The sequence below is a fragment of the Patagioenas fasciata genome, chromosome 4 (assembly GCF_037038585.1).
Source record: "Patagioenas fasciata isolate bPatFas1 chromosome 4, bPatFas1.hap1, whole genome shotgun sequence".
In the NCBI taxonomy this organism is placed as follows: Eukaryota; Metazoa; Chordata; class Aves; order Columbiformes; family Columbidae; genus Patagioenas; species Patagioenas fasciata.
This window is the reverse complement of record NC_092523.1, coordinates 54829520-54850525: the sequence shown is the minus strand read 5'-3', so window position 1 is coordinate 54850525 and position 21006 is coordinate 54829520. Positions and strand designations below refer to the sequence as shown.

Here is a 21006-nt window from a genome sequence, read left to right as displayed (position 1 = left end):
ATTGCAACTCAAAAAAAAATTACAGTGCCTAGTATTAAAAGAAGAAAAACAAACATACCCTGCTGATACATTTATGTGCAATGTATATGTGCAAAAGCACATATTACACGCCCCCGCAACACCCCAAAACACAGAATAAGAAAACCCTCACACAGGTTAGAAGCTAGGACAAAATGTATGTAAAACATCATAGCCCAGGAGGCACTGTGAAAAGGCTCTTCAACACTTCAAACTTTCTGAAGACAACATACAGTAAGTTCTACAAGCCTAAGTGAATGTTATTTGTAAATGACAAAAAGCTTGACGGAAAACAGAAATGTTTCCAGTTAAGGTTACTCTGAAAAATTAATACTCCGGGGCTGCTCAAATGTAGACGATTAAAATGATTCCAGGTTAGTTCACATATGCAGAAGAACATAAGAAAAATTATACCTTAGTAAGAAGTCATGGGATCACCCTATTTTAAATGAGTTATTCTCTTTTGGCATTCCAACAGCTAAATCGATACTTTGTGGAAGTCAAGGAATCAATGCGGAGTAGTGCTGTTTCCTTAGTCATAACTTAAAGGTGCTGGGAAGTGACATCATAAACAACATCCACATTTACAGTAAACATTTATGGAAGAGATTCCAGAACTCAAGGAGAATCTCAGTTAAGAGAATGTACAGAGAAAAAAAAATAAATAAATCCAACATTTTGATAAAACTTTCAGCCTTTGCTTTGGAGACCAGCGACAAACGACAGAGCAACTGAAATTATCGAATTTTGGTGAAATAGGGTGTGAAAAGTCAGTTTTGTATCTTATAGAGTTACAGATAAAGAACCTATTAAGTTACAAATGTATTGCTCTTTCCTTTAAGGACACTTTTTTTGCTAATCATTCTCTAAATTTCACTACTTGTTTAAGGCAAGAAACCTTATAGCAGATGATCATACACCTGTCTTAAGCCACATGGGCTCAATCACCCATAGTTTACCAATATCAGTACAATGTCAGTAATGCAAATCTTTTTTGGAACACAGCTAATAATTTTATAACGGGTCAGAAACCAAGTGTCCCAGTAGTCAAAAGTTCCATGCTATTAAAAGCACTCTACACATTATTTTACTGCTATTTTCTATGAAGACAGCTGCATTTTTAATTTCTCTTCATCACTATCTGTTCTAATGTGGAATTCTAAGACAAGGGTACAAACTCAGTATATTGTGGAAACATGATTTATCTGTTATGTAACAGGAGTGTGCGTTCAGTTCCAAAGACAAACCTCCCTGAAAAGGAGAAAGAAAGAAGAAAAAAAAAAAAAAGACCTAGTAGATTAAAAAATGTTTGATGCAATATTAGGAGAATAAAGGCTCAACATCCTTCAGCAGTAATCTTATCTTTGCTTTACCACTCCAAATATCCAGAACAAAAAACACATTTCAACACCCTCTGTGAATATATATACTTGAAGTTTTAATGTGCACGTGTACACCAACATGTTTAACATTGATATTTAAAATATGTTGAGTTAGTTTGTCCTGATGAAAGTAGTTCAAAGCAATTCGTAAAAACTATAAATGATTCTGGTTTTATGTCAACACTGGACTGATTTTCAAAGTGCTTTAAAGTCTTTAAGGGGATGAATGAGTCTGCACCTGGAACAGCATTCAGGAAAAACCCATCACGCTCTCTGGTCTTAAACCAGTTCTGCATTCTCTCTATGACAAGAAACTACACAACTAGAGTAAAACAACTTGTGATGAATGCTTTGTCATAAGATGCATATTGGTCTGTTTATCAGCATACTCAAACATGAAAAATGTTAACAATTAAACACACAGGGAAAATATCTAAAATCCAGCAGATACCATACTATGTTTAAGCCTTATTGACCCATGGATAGCAGAACATTAAGGATTTTTAAATATCACCCTAATGGCATATGGAAGAAATGCACAGTGGTGAGTTTGGAAATAACTTCTTTCATCTGCTGGTCTTGAAGACAGGAAAAAAAAAATATCCAAGAAGGATAAACTGCCAGAAGCATCATCCTACCCACAACATAGTTCATCCCTTTGCTTAAGTAAGATCATATTTGTAAGCTGTTGACATCACTTCTGCAAGAAATTAACAACTTTCCACACATTTTAACTGGACCCAAAACACCACCAGAGCATTTTTGCTAGCACCTACCAAACTACTGAAAGAAACTGGTTAAAATGCCAATGGCTAAGAGCAAGCAAACAAAAACTTCCTGGGTTTAGATGCAAATATTAAAAAGGAAACCAATCAAGTAACAATGCATTGTCAGTTACCATTCCAAACAGAGAAGTTTCTAGTTCTCCTTCTTTCAAGATTATTCTCTATTCCTCATGACTCCAGAAATCACCCTCCTCTAAAGAAACAGCTGCACTGACATGACTTTTTATGTAGCATATCTGATTTATACAGTATTTCATTTTTCTCAAGGGCATTTCCTTAAGAACCGACTTTCTGCTACACAGTCACCATCTACTCAAAACACATTTTTGAAGTCTCTGGATTAACCTCACAACCATTAAAGTTTCAAGCTGCTTCTTCCAAATGTGATGCATGAAGTGCTGAGAGCTTATCAGGGAAGGATGAAGCAGCAGCCTACACACACACACCTGCTGCCAATACATACTTAAAATCAGCTCAGCTTCCGATTCTAGCAACCTCCTGAACAAAGTGGTTTTTTAAGCAAAACAGAGGTCACCTTGAAACACCTGTGATTTCCTGAATTCAACTGTAATTTGTCTTCTATGAATCAGCTAGTATTTTCATATGTGAAATAAATATCAAGAACACTTCACTACAGCTCAGTTAATACTATCACATCTGTTATTTGTACCTTCAGAACTCTGTCTCAGCAAAACTGCACAGTTATAAAGTTAACTCATGCAGGAGAAAAAACAAGCAAACAAACCCAAACCCACCCAAGCTTCAAATATATAGCTAAGGAAAAAATACCAATACCTTGACATTTCCCTCAGGCTCTTCAAAATCTTATCTACAAGGCTTCTCAGGGAAAGAAAAGTTGGCACAAATGTCAAATATGAGAAAAGCAAATATTGTAATATGTTGATGCTTTTTGGGTTTAGAATCTAGACAGTTTAAGTCCTTCCATGGAAATATTAACCAAGAACTACACAAAAAAGTAAAGCATCAGCTGTACAGAAAAGCTATGCTGCAGCAAGCTATCCAAGACACTGAAATTACGGAGTAAATTATTATTTTTAATTTCATTCACATGAAGGCTTGACCAGGTGTTATGACAGATTTAATAATATGCCATCCTGTCCCACTATTATTCTACCCACTCATGGATGCTTTTATTCTGAACCTTGTGTGAGTTAGCAACAGAACAATTCACATACCGAATCCTTCTTGTTAACGCATCTAGGACATTACACAAACAACGAAGTTTGCTGCTGCTATTTTAGCTCAACCTTTACAGTAAAAATCAAAAATCCTATGGGGCATCACAAAGGTATTTTCTCAATCCTATACTTGGAACACGAAAAACTGTAAAATCACCATCATGGGAGCATCTGCTTTCAGCAGAACTGGCAAAAACAGTTACCAGCTGCAAAAACCAGAAGTAGGCACACACTTTTCCAGAAATAGTTATTTGTGCCAAAACCAGCAGAATCTAATCCTCTATCGTACAGGATATACAGAATACCTAGGAGGTCAGGCATTTACTTCAACTGTCACAGTACTGCTCACTAAACTCTTCATGCTTGAAAACATAAAGCAGCTACAAAGCTTTCAGTATAGGCTACTTGTGACCTGATGAACTTAGCCAACCTTCAGGTCATATTTAACACAAAACTCCAGTAAAAAAATCAAAGCCCCAAACAGCAACAGCTCAGCTGAAACCTTCCCTTCCACACCCAGACAAGCACTTGTAGCAGCTATGTCACACCACCAATGCGAGAGATTCAATCAAGCCAGTACATCAAATGAAACGCAGGGGGTAACAAAGCCAGGAGACCAGTCCTTGCTGTGTTCAAGCGTGCCCTGCTCACCTCAGGGATCCAGCCTTCCAGCAAACACCAGCAGACCCCTTCACACTGCAGCACTACATGAGCTACAGAGTGATTATGTGTTCTTAATTTTTAAAAAATTATTTTAATTCTTAATTTTAATTTTTTGTTTATTTTTTCAAGCACAAAGCAGCACCACAGTATCACACCATCTGTATTTCTGAGGACAAGTGAGACGCAATGGGCTTCCGCCATCACAAGTCTTCCTTACAAACAATAACATTATTTCGCAAAGATCAAAATACTCACCTACAACCCATCATCACAAATAATCCTAGAAAACAAATATATATATAAATTCTACATAAATCAACTGAGTTGCTCTTTGAGGTATCAGGAGCAAGCTCCCCAACTCCCCTTCCCCCCAACGGCTGGTGCCCATTCAGCCCGCCGCGCCCTCGCGGGCTGCCAAGGACGACCGTTAAACGGCCGCGGCGCGCACATCGGCGGCTGCCCAGCCCGCCGTCCCCCTGAATGCTTCTCGCCACATCGGAAGGAGGAAGAGGAAGAAGAAGGAGGGAGTATGAAGACGCCCCGAGCAGTGCGGCATACCTGGAGGCGCTACGTGGGGAGCTGCTCGCGCTGTAGTCCACCCAGGGCGCCGGGAGCGAGTGGGCTCGCCATCTCCTCAGCGGCGCCAAGCCCGGGCGCAGCGCAGAGCAAGAAAGAACGACTGCAGCGGCCGCCATGCCTGTGTCGACGGAAGCACCGCCTCAACCAAACGAGGAAAGGGAGGAGCCAGGGCAAGTAGCGGGCCTCGGGCCGCGCTGGGGTGATGCTGAGGGAGGGGCGGCGCCGCCGGTTTTCGTGGAAGGGATGGTGGGCTTGGGACGCGAGGCGTGTACACCACCCGGTAAAATTGAAAGGGTGGGCGGTGACAGCGTCTCCAGGTAAGGCACACCTGTGGGCAGGCTGTCATCCGTGTGATGGCCCGGGGCTGGTAGACCCTGCGGGTTTGTGTGCTGAAAGGGCGAGGAGCATATCCCCTTTCCACTTCATGCCACCCTTCAAGTGTTTCAGCGGATTGTGATGGGAACCTCTGCAAATGATGCAAAAAGCGGTTTTCGTCTGCATCCCTTGATTTGTGTGAACTTCTCTTACCACCACCGACAACGTGTTCCCACTCCCGACACCGAGTCAGACCTACACACACAAACATCGAGTCGTAGTTCTTAGTTGCACCCTCGTGTTTTCCCAGAGGAAGCCTCCTGGACTTCTTGCAACTTGCGTATTAGTGCTTTCTGTTTTGGTCTGTGGCAGATTTATCACTAAAAACTGTGGAAAAAATTCCTCTGTGCAGAGAGGAAAAAGAAAACAGCAGATCTGAAATTCCATATACGAAGCGTGCCGAAATAATGTCAACCTTAACTGCAATACTGAGTCTACTGACAGTTGGCAAGCTGGTGAAAGCTTTGAAAAGATGCACCAGATTACTGAAGTTGCTGTTTCTGCTATGGCACTGGCAATTTTTTTTAATCAGATCACTGTCTAGCATGTATGTACTGCATGTATTATAAAGCTTTTTTAAAAATGTACACTTATCAAGATTCATTGATACACATATGCTGGTGCTTACTCCTATGATTCTTGTTACTATCCTGTTTGGAGAAAAATGAATGTGAGGATATAGGAAGTACCATGAAATTTTACAGTCCTGAACAGATAGTGGGTCTTTAAGATAGAACAAAAATCTTCAATGCTAATCTATCCTATCCAGCTTCTAAAGAACTGAAGATTATGAATGTAAATTGAATATTTAAGCTCATGTATATAAAAACTAGCTATTTTTTGAATGTCTTCTTTTATTTTTTTTTAAGGCCTGTCATATCTATGTTTCCATCGAAGCAGAGATGTTCAAATACAGATAGATTAAAAGTCTCATTCTAGTTTTTAGCTGTATAGCATTAACTAGTGCTTTGCTTAGACTACTTAGTATTCCAAATTGAATTATTCGTATTCAGAAATTTAATGTGAGTTTCTCATTTTTATACTGATCTTAACTCACTAACATTAAGATATTAAGCCAATGCATATATATAGATGATATTTAAGCTTTCATCTAAAGCAAAAAGATTTTACTGATTACAAAGCCAGAAGGATAATGACACATCCTTCTTTACCTGCAGGCCACTTGATGCTGATTCTGGATAAGTACCAAGGCCTCATATTTGTTCTGAAACTCTTTGTTTTATTTTCAGGGAATACTGTTTAATTTAATTGTCTTGATCATTTTAATTTCTTTCAGTTATTAGACATTGCCTGGGAACACAGAACCTGAAACAAAATGATGGCACTTTATGTGGTAGTGGGCAGAGCAATTGTAAATAATCCTAAAAAAGAGAGTAGGTTTCTTGAAGGAGGTGTATATATATATATCACAAAGAATAGGCAAGGTATTAAAAAAAAAAATCTGATTAAGATAACAGAAAACACAATGGAGAAGTGAAAAAAAGATCAGTAGTCCTAAACATTTGTATCACAGAAGAGTTAATTCTGTCAAAAGTTGCTTTTTGTCTGAGATGAAAAAGATTATCCACTCCTCAGCTTTGACCTTGAAGCTATAGTCTTGCACATATTTAAAAATGCTACCAGCATCTGTAATTCACACCAAACTAATATGCTCCATTTTCATATCATTCCTGAAAAAATAAATCTGAAAGAGTACCACTGCTACAATAATATTTATTATTAACAGTTTGCAGAGCGTAGTCTACAAAAATGACCACCTTACTATTGCTAAAGATCGGCTGAAGACATTATATACAAAATGTTATGAAAATGCTACAATAATAAATAACAGTATCCATATGATCCACAAAAATGCACTGATGAAATTGCTAGAAAGGATAAAACTGAAAATGTGCAATTTGCTTTGCCTAAGAGTTAAAGCAGAGCTAGACATTGAGAGCTGTGAAGAAATGGAGCTTTATGTGCACATGCTAATGGACTATATCTATAAAATACTGTCTAGGGCATTAACAATCTCATCAACTTAAAATTATCTCAACAATTATTTGTGTGTGAAGAGGAAGTCAAACATGGTTGTAGCCATATCACTGTTCTCTCATCTTATGAAAACCTGTATCAGGAAATATAGCTTTACAAACAATTTTGTAAGTGATTTCTTTTTATATCCTGGGAGAATATTATGTCTTTCTGTTCACTTCTCCACTTTTTTCTTCTCTGTATTTTTTTTTTTTTTTTTTTTTTCCCAGCTGCTGGAAGGTGGTGTACATTTGTATAAGACCAAGAGGTTAAGAAGAAAGGTGAATCATCTCCTGTTTTGGAGTCCTAGTTGAGGAAAAACCCAAGAAAAACATTGTTTAAGAAAACAGAATGTCACCCTTAGGAAACTTTGTACTTTAAGGAAATGTATTTGCTGTCTTTTTTTACTTTCTAGCAGTCCCACCCTCACCCCACCCTCACTTTCTGTTTTCGAAGGACACCAGCATTTGGAATGAACATAGTATTCAGGATGAACATATTACTGTATTTGAAGAAACCCTGCTTGAGATCCCATGATCTGATACTTTCAACACCTGCTGCAGAGTCTGCCTTCTGCAACAACAAATGGTATATGTAACCTGGACCCTGACAGCAGAATACTGGGAATTTGTGGAATGTGAACAAAAATGAGAGTCACAGTTACTGCTGAAGCCAGAAGAGAGACTAAAGAAAAAAATGCGTTATTGATGTATTTAACAGATGCATTTTTTTGCACCTTGATCCAACATCACAACTTCTGGTTTGTGCCTGTGTGTGCGCAAGTTACTATGTGCTGTGACTCTATTGAAGTGCGCATCATCAGCATCAGTAATCTGAACTGTACTTTTTTGTTGTTCTTATATATAAAGTCTGTGAGTGTATTAGGATAATTAGAAAAGTGAGTGCTTGCCCTCCCTGGTTGTGGCTGCCCCATGGGAAGGTAGCCACCTGGAGGCAGGCAGCCCACTTGTTAGTCTTGCCTTGCCCTGCTGCTGCCATCTTTGGAAATGCACTACTTGGGAAGCCAAAGTTCAGTTTGAATGTCATGAAAAGCATTAATGATGGCCTTAGCTACATCTACTGCTATGTAGTCATTATTCTCAGACATAAAATAAGAGCCTCCGGCCACGTCACTTGTTTTAATAGCTTATTTTCCCTTAGGACCTGCTCCTGGATGATGGTGTCAGGGAAACAGTGTCAAACGGGAGAACAAATTCCGTTCAACGTAGGTGTCAGCTGCAATAGAAAGCAGATATTAATTTTTTCTGTAGGAGATGAAAGAGAACTAGGTTGAAGAAGGAAATTCATATTTATGCTTTTGAAGATAAATATAGACATCAAAAGACAGGTTCGGATACACAGTTTTAAGGCACAAACTGAAGAAATAAATACCCAGCCAATTCTCTTTTAATGAGAGTTTTTAATCTTAGTTATTTTGGCATCCCTTTCTACCGATATCAAGACAGTAAATCAGTGCTCTCAGAGTGCTGAAGTTTATGGATAGATGCATTTTTTATTAACTAACATTTTCTGTCATGGTCTGACTCTGAAATGTCTTTTTAAGTGAGTACAGCATTGGAAGCGCTGATGCAAGGTAGGTAGATTGTGTAATTCAGTAACAGTGCATTGTATTTCTACAGAGGTCCTAAATATTGAGCATGTTTTTTTCTCAGCTATAGCCATCTTTCTCTATCACAACTAAAATTAATTAAAGTTTTGCTTTTCTTTTTACCCTGTCCTAGTATTGCACTCTGAAGAATCTTACAGTAGAAACAGCAAAAAGTACCTTTTTATGTGAAAAAAGAAAATTCTAGCATTTGGTGCAGGATTGAATTTGAAGCAAAGATTCTGGTATTTTTTAAAAAATGTAAATAAAATAGGAATCATTAACCACAGCAATATAAATTTATAATGCCTTTCACAAATATTCTTGGATCCTTTAAATGCTTATTTTTGTGGAGAAACAAGGAAATTATTTTTACATGATTTTAAATGGCACAACAGTTTGTGTTATTACAAAATCATTGGTAGACAGTAAAGACTACTGCTATTATTAATAGTAACATGTATTTCTAAATGGTAACAAGCTCCAAATTCTGTAATATATTTGATTTTTTTGTTGTTTTTCATTTTTAGACAAACAAACCAAGTAGTCTATTTGAATTGTAAGGAATGTAAAATGTGCTGTAAGTTTAAGTAAATTCTACTGAAACTAGATTGTTTCCCAGACAAATTTGTAATAGTCAGCTATGTTTGTTCTGGTTACTGTAACTGACTATATAACTATGCACAAATGAAAATCAGATATCTAGTTGGTGAGTTGGTACTTGACCTCTTTCCTATGAGTACAACAGAAGGGAACACAACTTTTTGCCTTGGGAAGCTTCTTTTAAGCTTGATTGACATATCTTAATTACATTTATATTATCTTTTAGGTTATTCTGAAATAATCATTAAGAATTATGAACATTGTTGAGACTTCTAGCATGTAGTTTAACCACACATTACAAATTATGTCTGATAAAGGATCTCGCCATGGATCTTACAGTAAAGCTTGTTCTGTTCAAAAAAAAAAAAAAATCTAATAACATGCTTCAGCAAAACATAAAACCGCCATTCTATGTTACTTCTACTTCAGTATTAGCACTGCTACTGAAGACAACAAAAGATGTCGTTATGAGTTTAAAATAGCTGTCATCTGTGCATTACAGTTGCTATTCTCATATATATCTTCACAATATCACCATCCTCCTTTTCAGGGAATTAGAAACATGGCGGCAGTAATGTGCCACTGGTGCCAAGTTCCTGTCTCTTCATATCTGGTTTGTTATTGTTTTGTTTTTTTTAACGGCACTAAGTTTCTGTCCAATACAGAGTTGAAATTCTCTACCTTTCCGTTGCTGACTTTATGTTCTATGGTTTTTCTTTCAGGCAAGGACAGGTTGTTCCTACCAAAGTTTTGCTTCTGGGGTCTGAAGACGTCTTTAATTCTGAGCAAACCGTGGAATGCTGGCATTTATGCCTGAGATGACCAGCTGATTGAACTTTAGGAGCAGGGCTGTAAAAGGCTGAAAACCACCTGGGAAAAGCTACGAAGACTGTGGTAGGCTGGGGTTGAGGAAACACAGGCAAATTTGCATTTGGTTGCTGAACTAATATCTGAGGACTCTTCTTTTTAGAAGACACCTCTATATGCTGATGGGTGTTGATAAACTGGTATCCAGGGTATAAGGGATTTGGGTATGTCATGTTTAGAGAGCCTGTATCGTGGCAGCTGTCTAGGTTAAGGAGGAGAATTACAGAAAAAAAAAGCTTAAATAAATCTCTGAAAATGTTACTTTGGGGTCTTGTCTCTTAGAGAGGAGGGCATGGGCGTAAACTCACAAAGAATATCTTGAAATGTTCTAGTTTAAGTGTAGAAAGAAAAAGGGTCTATGTTATCTGATTGTGTAGCAGTAAAAATCTAATTGAATATCCTTATGGTGAGGAGTGCACTGTTCCTGTAAAGCAAATATTAGTCAAAATGAAAGTGCAAGTAAAAATTACAAAAAACTGGTATGTCACATGAACAGAGTTTGATAAGGAATAAATAGGCCTTTTATAAGCAATCTTTTATTGAATACATTTATCTGGATCTAAATTTGTTTGCTTTTATTGTAGTTTTAAAAAACTTTATTAACATAATTCTGTTTTCCTTACTCTACAAACCAGATGCTTTGCAACTTTTATTTGGATTTAATTATAGGTGGAATTTAAATATCCTGGACTTCAATTTCTCCATTTTTAAGCCAAGGGTGATAATAGATCTTTACCTCCTGTAGAGCAGAGATTCAGTTCTTCACTGTAGAAGGCTCCTAAGTTGTGCTTTGAGAGTGTTGTTCTTAAAGTGCCTGCTGAGTTTTCTGCCAAAAAAATACAAAACTCTACTGAACAGCTAAATAACCTGTGTATTTTCACTTTATAAGGAAATACGTAAGTGGCATGATGAAAGCTTTGTGGTCCATATACTTACTTCTCCTACATAAATAGCTGGTCTAATAAAGGTATTATCATTACCAGTAAGTCTAATAAATATATTGTCATTACCAAGAAATCCTGTCTTGCTGACCAGTGGACCTTTGCACCCTTGTGGCTTAGAATGAAGAACTGGACAGAAGAGGCCCTTTCAAGCCCCAAATGCTAGTATTCAAAATATCAAAATGGATTTTAAAAGAAATCGCTTCTTTTTTTTTTTTTTTTGACTCTTTCTATATGATTGAAGAATTAATATGTGTATTCACCACTTTTATTTAATACTATTTTTATTTAGTGTGCCACCAGCCTCACAGGTGAATATTTGTGAATATTCTTTTTTCCTTGCAGTGAATCAGTACTTCCCACATAATTTCCTACATCAGGCATCAGAAAAGGACATTTCCATCTGACATAGGATGACAAGGGTAGTAATTTAGAGTGCCAAAACTAATGCTGTAATGACTCAGGCCATTGCAAATGGGAGCAGGAAGATTCCACACCCTTTAAGGAATCTTTACTATTTCATTATATTCCAGAGCTCCTTTGTTTCTTCATCCTTCTTTCTTTTCCTTTTAGTCTGGACTTGTCCAGCTGTTTTGCCCTTTGGATTATTTTTCCTCTTTCATCTTCTTGTTCAACTGTTGTAAGAAACTATTTGTAACCTGTGTTAGCTGAACTAGAAAGTAACATGTAGCTGGGAATTAAAGGTCACACGTGAAACCTGTTGAAGGAGGTAAGAGGGTATAATTAACTTAATTGGGGTTTTGATCTGAAGATGTATACAAGGGCTTTTCATGCAGAATTATTGGTGCTTTCATTCTCATTAATTGGGTCCATTTCTGAATTCTGACCTGATTCCCTCATGGATAAGTCACAACCTTTGCAGCAACCACACTGAACGTTTTGAATGCACAAGTCTTCCAGTGACCACTTACTCCTGTTTTTCACAGAATGATTGCTCCCATAATTCACTTAGAAAGAATCATGAAGCAGCTCATCATATTAAAGCCTCAAGATATCCAAAGATGGCACAGAGTGCAACACCAATAAGGATGTGGCATCCTGAATGCAGCTTTATAAATTGTGGGAAAGTAAGATGTGCAGTTCCAGCCACCTGGATGATACAGGACAATCAATACTAACATGACCATCTGGATGGTCAAAGAAATAGTACTAACATAATTAGATCATAGCAAAATATAAAGGGCCATGGACAGATTGTGCTGAAGTACGTTTCTCGTAATTGTAAAGAGTGATAGCCCAGACTCGTGAGAATGGTATCTCAGACTGGATGAACCAAGTGCATGGGATGTGTGAATGTCCTTGAGCCTCTTCTGTGAATGAGTGGGAATGTAACTGAAACAAACATAACATGAGTGTGGTGTGTTTTTAATAACAAGTATTGGAAAAATATCTTATGTAGTCCAGGCCCATATCTGTAAATCCTGTAAATTGTCAATGGCTAATAAAGAGGGTCTCAGCCTGGCTCAGCTCTCTGCTCTGTCTGGCTCTGCGCTCCTTCCTGAACAAGATCTCTGTCTATGTATGCATCTTTGTCTGCGTCCTGGTATGCATCATTCCTCATCGCCGCAACAAATCATGTGTCTGCTGGTCTGGTCTGAATGTGATCTCACCCTGGTGCTGTGCACTCACTGGTATGTTCCCACAGCAATGCTCAGTGCAGTGGCCACATCAATTTGTCATTAGGGACAAGAAGAATTATGCTGGGACAAGAAGTGCAGAATTCAAACTCTGTGGCTACCTTCCAGTAAAAAACTCTGGCTCTACATGAATGGTGTCATATTTCAGGATGAAGTGGAGCTTGATTGTCATCCAGACTGACCAATAAGAGTATTCCATCCCGTTAGTGTCATGCTTCATAGTTAAGGAGGGTGAGGGGAGATCTTTTGGTCTCTCTCTTTGGGGCATCATTCTTGCTTGCTTCCAGATACCTTCTCTCTCGAGCTGGGGGAGTTTTGGTTTGGAACAGTTTGTTTGATCTTTTGCTGTTTTGCAAAGGCCTCTGAGCCTTTCTGCCTTTTTTTTTTTTTTTTCCTCCTCTTTGAGATCAGGACCAGGCTGTTGCTTCCTGGGACTGGCTGCTCATGAACCAAGTTCATGAGGAATTGTCTTGAGCATCTTTTATTTCTAATTTATATATGTATTTACTAGTAGTGTATCAGTATTTTGTTATTTTATTAAACTGTGTTTATCTCAGTCAAAATTTCTCCCTTCCCTTTCAATTCTCTCCCCTATTTGGGGGGAGGGATTGAGTGAGCAGCTATCGTGGTTGTATTGCTAGCTTGGGTTAAACCACGAGAGGTTAGGAAATTGCTTTAAATTTCTGTGTGGTTAAGCACCATGTAAAATTTTGCCATAAAATATAAGAGTCTGCTAGTGTTGTGACAGCCTATTGAGCCCAGCAGTTTCCTGTTGCAGATTAACAACCTGTACATGGAGAGCAGTAAGGATAGAAAGAGCTAGAATAAAATAATGAATACTCTGACCCTGAAGACACTTGAAGGCTAACGGCATTCCTATGCAGTTTTTGCTTGTTTGCAGAGGTGCCTCTGTTTCCTTTACTGATGCCATTTCTTGTATGAGCTGTAATGCAGATATTGTAATGAATTACAGCAGACACAAAACAGTGAGATTAATTTACAAACCTTAAAACCTGACAAAACCAGATTCACTTTTAGTGGGAGACAAACAAAAATATTTCTTCCTTGTTTCTTTTTAGTTGAACGTTTGTTTAATTTGCACTAGTGGGAAGTCACTTGAAACTATTCTGGAATAACTTTGTCCAGATAGCTGTTGTGTGTAATTTATCTCTGAGGAAATGCACCCTCCCATGGACCCAAGAGAAGCTTGTTCTGTTGATCATCCTATCTCTTGGCCAGACCAGTTTGCACAGGGCAGTGCTGAGCAACATTGTATTGCTTTCAAGGCTCTTCCTCCAGAAAGCCTAAACATGGCCCCAGGCGATGTGGTGCTGAACACAATCCTGAGGAACCCTGGATCAATATACTTGCTTGAAAAGTATGACACATATCTGTTTGGTTGTTTGTGCTAAGTTACAGAGATATGTCACGTTGGCCTTGTTTTTGTTGGCCTTGTCTGGAGATCAACTTGTTCTAGTCCTTCTGCATTCCTAGTGTTAGAGATAGAATCAATTTTATAGGGGATTATACTAATACAATCTTAATAGGAGACTAACAGGGTCAATTTTACAAGATGTTCTTTTCTGGGATGGGTACCAGGCTGATTCAACCTTTGCATACCGTGTTTTACCTAATAAGGGAATTGAGCATACCTTTATCTTATCAACCTAGTGTTTATCTTAGCCCAAATATGCTTAGAATGAGGAGAAATATATACAGTATCTCTGGAAATTAAGCTAGTCAGCTGTTGTGCAATTTTAAAGTAGTGCGCATGTGCAGCATCAAAAGGTGAAAAGGAGAGAAGCGATGAAGACTACTTACTTCATCCTGAAGACCCCCTGAAAGACCACCAGAGGACACTGCGCATGATCAAAGTAGTTCCAAGGTGTTGCAATCGATGTTGCAATAAATGTTGAGCAACTGTTACATATTCTAATGATCCTAATGAATATATGAATATGTATGTGAATGGACTGCATAAATACTGTGTAACCTAAACTGACAATGGAAGCCAGCTTTGGGTGCGAACCCCTGGTTTCCCAGCGCTGAAATAAAGCACCGCATGTAACTACGCCCGTGGTTATGTGTCCTGATTGCTAACATTTTGGCGACCCAGATGGGACCTCGCGGGCATTGCTGAGACGGCTCGCGTCTCGATCCTGCTCTGGCCGGCACCGAGGTATTCTTGGGGAGTGCATCGGACGCGACCGGCTCTCCGCTGCTCACGACGGACCTCTGATTGGTAAGAAGGTGCTTTATCTGTTGTTTTACCTGGATTATTTGGTACCCATCTGGTCTGGTTCTGTTCTGGTCCTGTAGCCTGTTGGTCAGGCATCCGGTAGCCTGCCAGTCAGAGGCGGCGAAAGCCACACTCGGTTGGGCAGGGAGCTCCTGAGGTATTGCCTAGGCAGCCATCCGTTAGACAGAGGGAAACCTCTGCAGGTTTGGCATCTGGTATCTGGTTGTCTGGTTCTGGTTTTGCCTGTCTGGTTATCTGCGCGCACTTAGGGTCTGGATTATTTGTGCACACCTGGTCTGTTATTAGTGTTATTCAGGCTCACCACTTGGTCTGGTTATTTATCTGGTTGTCTGGGGTTGCCGGTTTCAACAGTGAGTACAGATCATCGTTCTGGTAATTTGACCTGTGTTCGCTGTTGAGACTGGTGATTTCAAAGTTATCCGTGTGTTATCTTTCTGTATTAACCCGTTTCTGCGTTAGTCTTTTGTGTTGGTATGTGTGGTACATGATGCCACCATTAGATTGTTTGCTGAAACATTGGAAGGAGGCTGGATTTGGACAATCAATGAGTAAAAAGAAATTAATTGAATATTGTACTCACTGGTGGCCTGAATATGACTTGCCTAATGAAGTACGTTGGCCACCGGAGGGTACTTTAGAACATGGAACTATTGTTGAATTAATGAGGTTTTGTCAAAGGGAAGGTAAATGGGATGAAGTACAGTATGTGGATCTCTTTTTCTATCTTGAACAGAAACAGGACTGGAGGAAGGAATGTGGGTTAATGTTAGTCCAGAGGAGCGGTACTAATCATAAATGTACGGGCTGTACGGTGGAAAAGAAATGCATAACGTGTTTGGCAGTAGAGAGTAGCCGCGGCAACGCTTCAGATCTGCCGTGTTTAGACGTTGCGCCTTCAGAAATTGAACCCTCTGCACCTAAACCCCTTAAACCCTCGGCACCTGTGCGTCTTACTGAAAATGATATTGATTCCAGTGGGGATGAGGGGGCAGCAACCGGAGTAAAAGGAGTAACAACTACACCAATATCCCACAGAACTAGGAACAGAGAAAAGGAAGCCCAAAAGGGGAGTGAACCGTCAAATGTAATAGCACCTTTGAAACAGGCAGGTGAACCGTCAAATGTAATAGCACCCTTGAGACAAGCGGTAGGAGTGGGGGGAGAACCAGTTTATGTAAAAGTCCCGTTTTCACCAGGAGATCTAATGATTTGGAAACAATCAGCTGGTCCTTACCGGGAAAACCCAGACAAGGTTGCAAGGATAATTAAGATGATAATTAAAACACAGAATCCTGATTGGGATGATTTGCAGGTGATTCTTAACACATTAATGGATTCTACAGAAAAAGATATGGTTATATGGGTAGCAAGAGATAAAGTAAGAGAGGATATTCGGAATGGGACTGTGGGCGGTAATGTTAATGAAAATTTCCCAAAAGAGGATCCCCGGTGGGATTATAATACTGGAGGTGGTCAGCTTTGCCTCTGGAGATATCAGGACTGGTTATTAATTGGTGTTCAGACTGCTATGCCGAAACAAATGAATTGGTCAAAATTGTATAATGTTAGGCAGGAAAAGAATGAATCCCCTTCAGCCTTTTTAGAAAGATTGAAGGAAACTGCAAAAAGATATACGGATTTAGATATTGAAACGGAACAAGCAAGGGTCCAGTTGGCTTTGATCTTTTTGGGGCAGTCTCAGGATGATATTCAGAAGAAATCACAGAAACTGGAGGGGGCACAATTGCGAGATCTGGATGTTATGTTAGAAACAGCCTGGAAAGTTTATACTAATAGAGAAAAGGAGCAGTCGAGGCGTTCTCAGCAAGACTTGTTGGCCCTGGTCCAAGGGCAAGGCAGAGGAATAGGAATGGAAGCCCGCGGCAGGGGAGCTAGAGGCGGCTGAGGGTGCAGTTTTCGGAATGTTCAAGGAACCTCTCTGAGGCCTGTTGTAAAGCTTGGTATAAATCAATGTACTTATTGTAAGGAGGAAGGACACTGGAAAACTGAATGCCCGAATCGTCCGGGCTCTACGGGTCAGGTACCAAGCGCAGCAGGGAATGCAATACAAACTATAGTGTTGGGGGAGTATAATAACAGCAGCTGACTATATGGCAGCACAGAAACAGATATCCAGAATAAGGAACCCCTGGTGACAATACAAGTGGGGGATCAGGATGTGAGATTTTTGGTGGACACAGGGGCTACTTATTCTGTGCTAAATTCTTTACAGGGAACAGTAAGTCATAAAAAGACAACGATTGTTGGTGCCACAGGGAAGGAAGAAGTACGGCCATTCCTTCAACCCTTAGATCTGTGTTTCGGAGAAAAGGAATTAACCCATGAGTTCTTATATGTTCCAGACTGTCCAGTTTCCCTTTTAGGACGGGACTTATTGACCAAATTGGATGCTGTAATAACATTCGAGAATGGAAACCTGGTAATGAAAATTCCAGAATCCAAGGTAGGACAAATTCTGTTATTAAAAGAAAACCCGGTAGCGGAGGTACCACAAGCTGTGGAGGAGGCGGTGATCCCTATGGTATGGGCGACTGACATACCTGGGAAATCGAAAGCAGCCCAGCCCGTAAAAGTGGAATTAAAGGAAGAGGCCAAGCCAGTATAGTTGAGACAGTACCCACTGAAATTAGAAGCTAGGTTAGGAATAGTTCCTCTAATTGAGAAATTTTTGAGATATGAAATCCTAGAGGAATGTGAATCAGAATATAATACTCCAATTTTTCCAGTAAAGAAACCCGATGGTAGTTACCGATTAGTCCAAGATTTGCGGGCTGTAAACCAGATCACTAAGGATATTTATCCGGTAGTTGCAAACCCATATACCTTGTTAACATCTGTGAAGGAGAAATATAAATGGTTTACTGTACTTGATTTAAAAGATGCCTTCTTCTGCATACCCCTTGACCAGGAAAGCAAAAAGTTATTTGCCTTTGAATGGGAAAATCCACACAATGGAAGGAAAACTCAGTTAACCTGGACACGTCTTCCGCAAGGATTCAAGAATAGCCCAACCATGTTTGGAAATCAGTTGGCTAAGGAACTCGAGGAATGGACTACGAAAGGCCACATCGTAATCCCTCGACAGCGGTACCTGTTGCTACAATACGTGGATGACATTTTGATCGTGACTGAGACACGAGAACTCTGCATCCAGGTAACAATTGAAATACTGAACCAATTGGGAATGAATGGGTACAAAGTATCGAAAAGTAAAGCTCAAATCGCATCCGAGACTGATTTATTTAGGATGCGAGCTTTCTCAAGGACAGCGGAAATTAGGTACAAACCGTGTGCATGCTATCTGTGCTATTTCAAAACCACGAAACTTACATGAATGAAGATCCTTTTTAGGAATGACAGGATGGTGCAGGCTCTGGATCATGGACTATGGACTTATTGCCAAACCTTTATATGAGGCACAGAAGAATAAGACCCTAGTGTGGGGAAAGCCACAACGAGAGGCTTTCCGAAAATTGAAACAAGCTTTGATGCAGGCACCTGCTTTGGGCCTGCCGGACTTGAGCAAAGATTTCCAGTTGTTTGTACATGAGCGACAAAGACTTGCCTTGGGGGTATTAACCTAACGACTGGGATCTTGGAAAAGACCTGTCGGCTATTTTTCTAAACAGCTAGATCCAGTAAGTGCTGGGTGGCCGGCATGCTTACGAGCGGTAGCTGCTACAGTAATACTGATCCAGGAGGTCCGAAAACTAACTATGGGAAAAAGGATAGAAGTGTTTGTATCCCATATGGTGACAACAGTACTGGAACAAAAGGGGGGCCATTGGCTTTCCCCAAGCAGAATGATGAAATACCAGGTAATTCTGACAGAACAAGATGATGTTGTTCTAAAAACTACTAACCTAATGAATCCTGCTAAGTTTTTGGGTGCAGGTACTGAAGAAGGAGACCTGGAACATGATTGCGTGGAAGTCATCGAATATACCCACGCAAGTCGCCCTGATTTGAAAGACACTCGCTGGCAGAAACTGACTGGGAACTCTTTACTGATGGCAGTAGCTTTGTGGAGAATGGAATGCGGTATGCAGGATATGCGATCACTACTGCCAAGACAGTAATTGAGGCTAAGCCCTTACCACCAAACACCTCAGCACAAAAAGCGGAGTTAATCGCTTTAACCAGGGCATTGGAACTCAGCGAAAACAAGAAAGTTAATATATGGACTGATTCAAAATATGCTTTCGGAGTTGTTCATGTGCATGGAGCCCTTTGGAAAGAGCGGGGACTGCTCTCTTCACAAGGAACAAACATTAAATACCAGGAGGAGATACTGAACCTGATTAAGGCCATCCAAAAACCATCACAAGTTGCTGTAATGCACTGTAAAGCTCATGAAAGTGGAACATCAAAAATCATCGAGGGAAATCGGCTTGCTGATCAAACAGCTCGGTCAGTAGCACGGCAAGTAAGAACAATGGTGGGTCTTGTCTCTCAGAAGGTAAGAGCAATTGATTTATTACCTTCAGAACCACCTAAATATTCTACAGAAGATGAAAAATTGGTAAGTCTAGTAAGAGCCAGCAAGAATAATTCTGGGTGGTATGTAACCACCCATGGACAAGTTGTGGTACCAACCACTATTATGAGAGGAATACTTCAGACGGAACACCAGAAGTGTCACTGGGGTGCAGAAGCATTGGTAGCTTATCTAAGAAAACAAATTATCTCGGTCCAGATGTTAACAATGGCAAAGTCTATTACAGCTAAGTGTGAAATTTGCTTGAAAAATAATCCTTTAGTAAAAAGAAAAATAGAAATGGGAAAATTAAGACAGGTGTACAACCTGGGGATTATTGGCAAATAGATTATGTAGAGCTCCCCAGAACCCGAGGATTCAGGTATATACTAGTTGGGGTAGATACCTTTTCAGGATGGCCGGAAGCTTTCCCTTGTCGCACCAACCAAGCAAAAGAAACTGTAAAATGGTTACTAAAGGAAATAATCCCTAGATTTGGGGTACCACTGGGGATATCTTCTGATAGAGGACCACACTTTGCGGCACAATTAGTAAAAGAAATCAGCAGATGTTTGGGAATTAAATGGGAGTTACATACCCCATGGAGACCCCAATCTAGTGGACAAGTGGAGAAAATGAATCAAACTCTAAAAAGGCAACTTAGCAAGATCTGTCAGGAAGCAAAAATTCAATGGCCTCAGGCATTGCCAATAGCATTGCTGCATATTAGGATTAAACCTAGGAGTGGGATGTCAGTAAGTCCATACGAGATTTTGTATGGCAAACCATATGAAGCACCAGACCCAAACCCAGAGGTACATGTGAAAGGTAATCAGGACTTGCACAATTATGTGTTGTCTCTTGGCAGGACATTGAACCAACTTAGATCTGCACTGGTGTGGAATCGCCCACTAGCACTCGAAAATCCGGTACATGATATAGAGCCTGGAGACACGGTGTATATAAGAACTTGGAATGAAGAACCCTTAAAAGAGCGCTGGGACGGACCCTATCAAGTGCTCCTGACTACATTCACCGCAGTCAAAGTTTCTGGAGTAGACTCCTGGATACACTATACCCGAGTGAAAAGAGTTCCAAGACTGTGGAAATCGCAGATAGTGGGTCCTACCACGCTCAAGATTACATCGCAGTAATGTCTGGTTTTTATTACCGAATTGTGATTTTGGTTAGAGTGTTTGTACTTTTAAAAATTGGAGGGGGAAGTGCCACTCTATTCCACAAGGCCTCTGATAAACGGTGGGAAAATGGGACAATTCAAATGGGATTGCAAATTAGGCCACGAAGAGCAGTAAACAATAATGAAAGTACCCAGGTGCCACAGGTAGTACAAAGCGTACAGAATCAGGCAGAGAATCTGATGATAGGGCTAATTCGAGATTTTGCATTGACCCAGAATACCAGTAGCATCACTGCTTGCCTTCCAGTTCCAAAATCGGCTGAAGATCCAATACAGTGGGAAATAATATCTACCACCTTACCAGAAGTAAATAAAACTAGTAAAATAGCATGTGAAT

General features: G+C 39.8%; 2 protein-coding genes and 1 long non-coding RNA gene across 12 annotated transcripts in view; 1 reads left to right on the top strand and 2 right to left on the bottom strand.

Annotated features, from left to right (window-relative positions):
- The window catches only part of LOC136101208 (epigen), a 74913-nt gene extending 70171 nt beyond the window's left edge, over window positions 1–4742 (bottom strand). For all 8 annotated transcript variants that reach the window (XR_011738844.1, XR_011738845.1, XR_011738846.1 and 5 more), the window contains exon 1: window positions 4606–4742. Coding sequence is in view for 5 of the 8 variants with exons in the window: in XM_071807912.1 (XP_071664013.1) it covers window positions 4606–4742 (137 nt within the window). In the remaining 3 variants the exon portion in view is untranslated. The remainder of the gene's footprint in view (window positions 1–4605) is intronic.
- LOC136101007 (albumin) overlaps window positions 1–21006 on the bottom strand; it is a 433515-nt gene that overhangs the window by 225577 nt on the left and 186932 nt on the right. The gene's annotated exons all lie outside the window — the stretch shown is intronic.
- LOC139827823 (uncharacterized) lies at window positions 4748–12584 on the top strand. Of its 2 annotated transcripts, none has more exons than XR_011738848.1 (2): window positions 4748–4943; window positions 7269–12584. It is a non-coding gene; the product is annotated as an uncharacterized lncRNA (long non-coding RNA). The 2 variants fall into 2 exon arrangements; XR_011738847.1 differs by having other exon boundaries at window positions 4748–5548.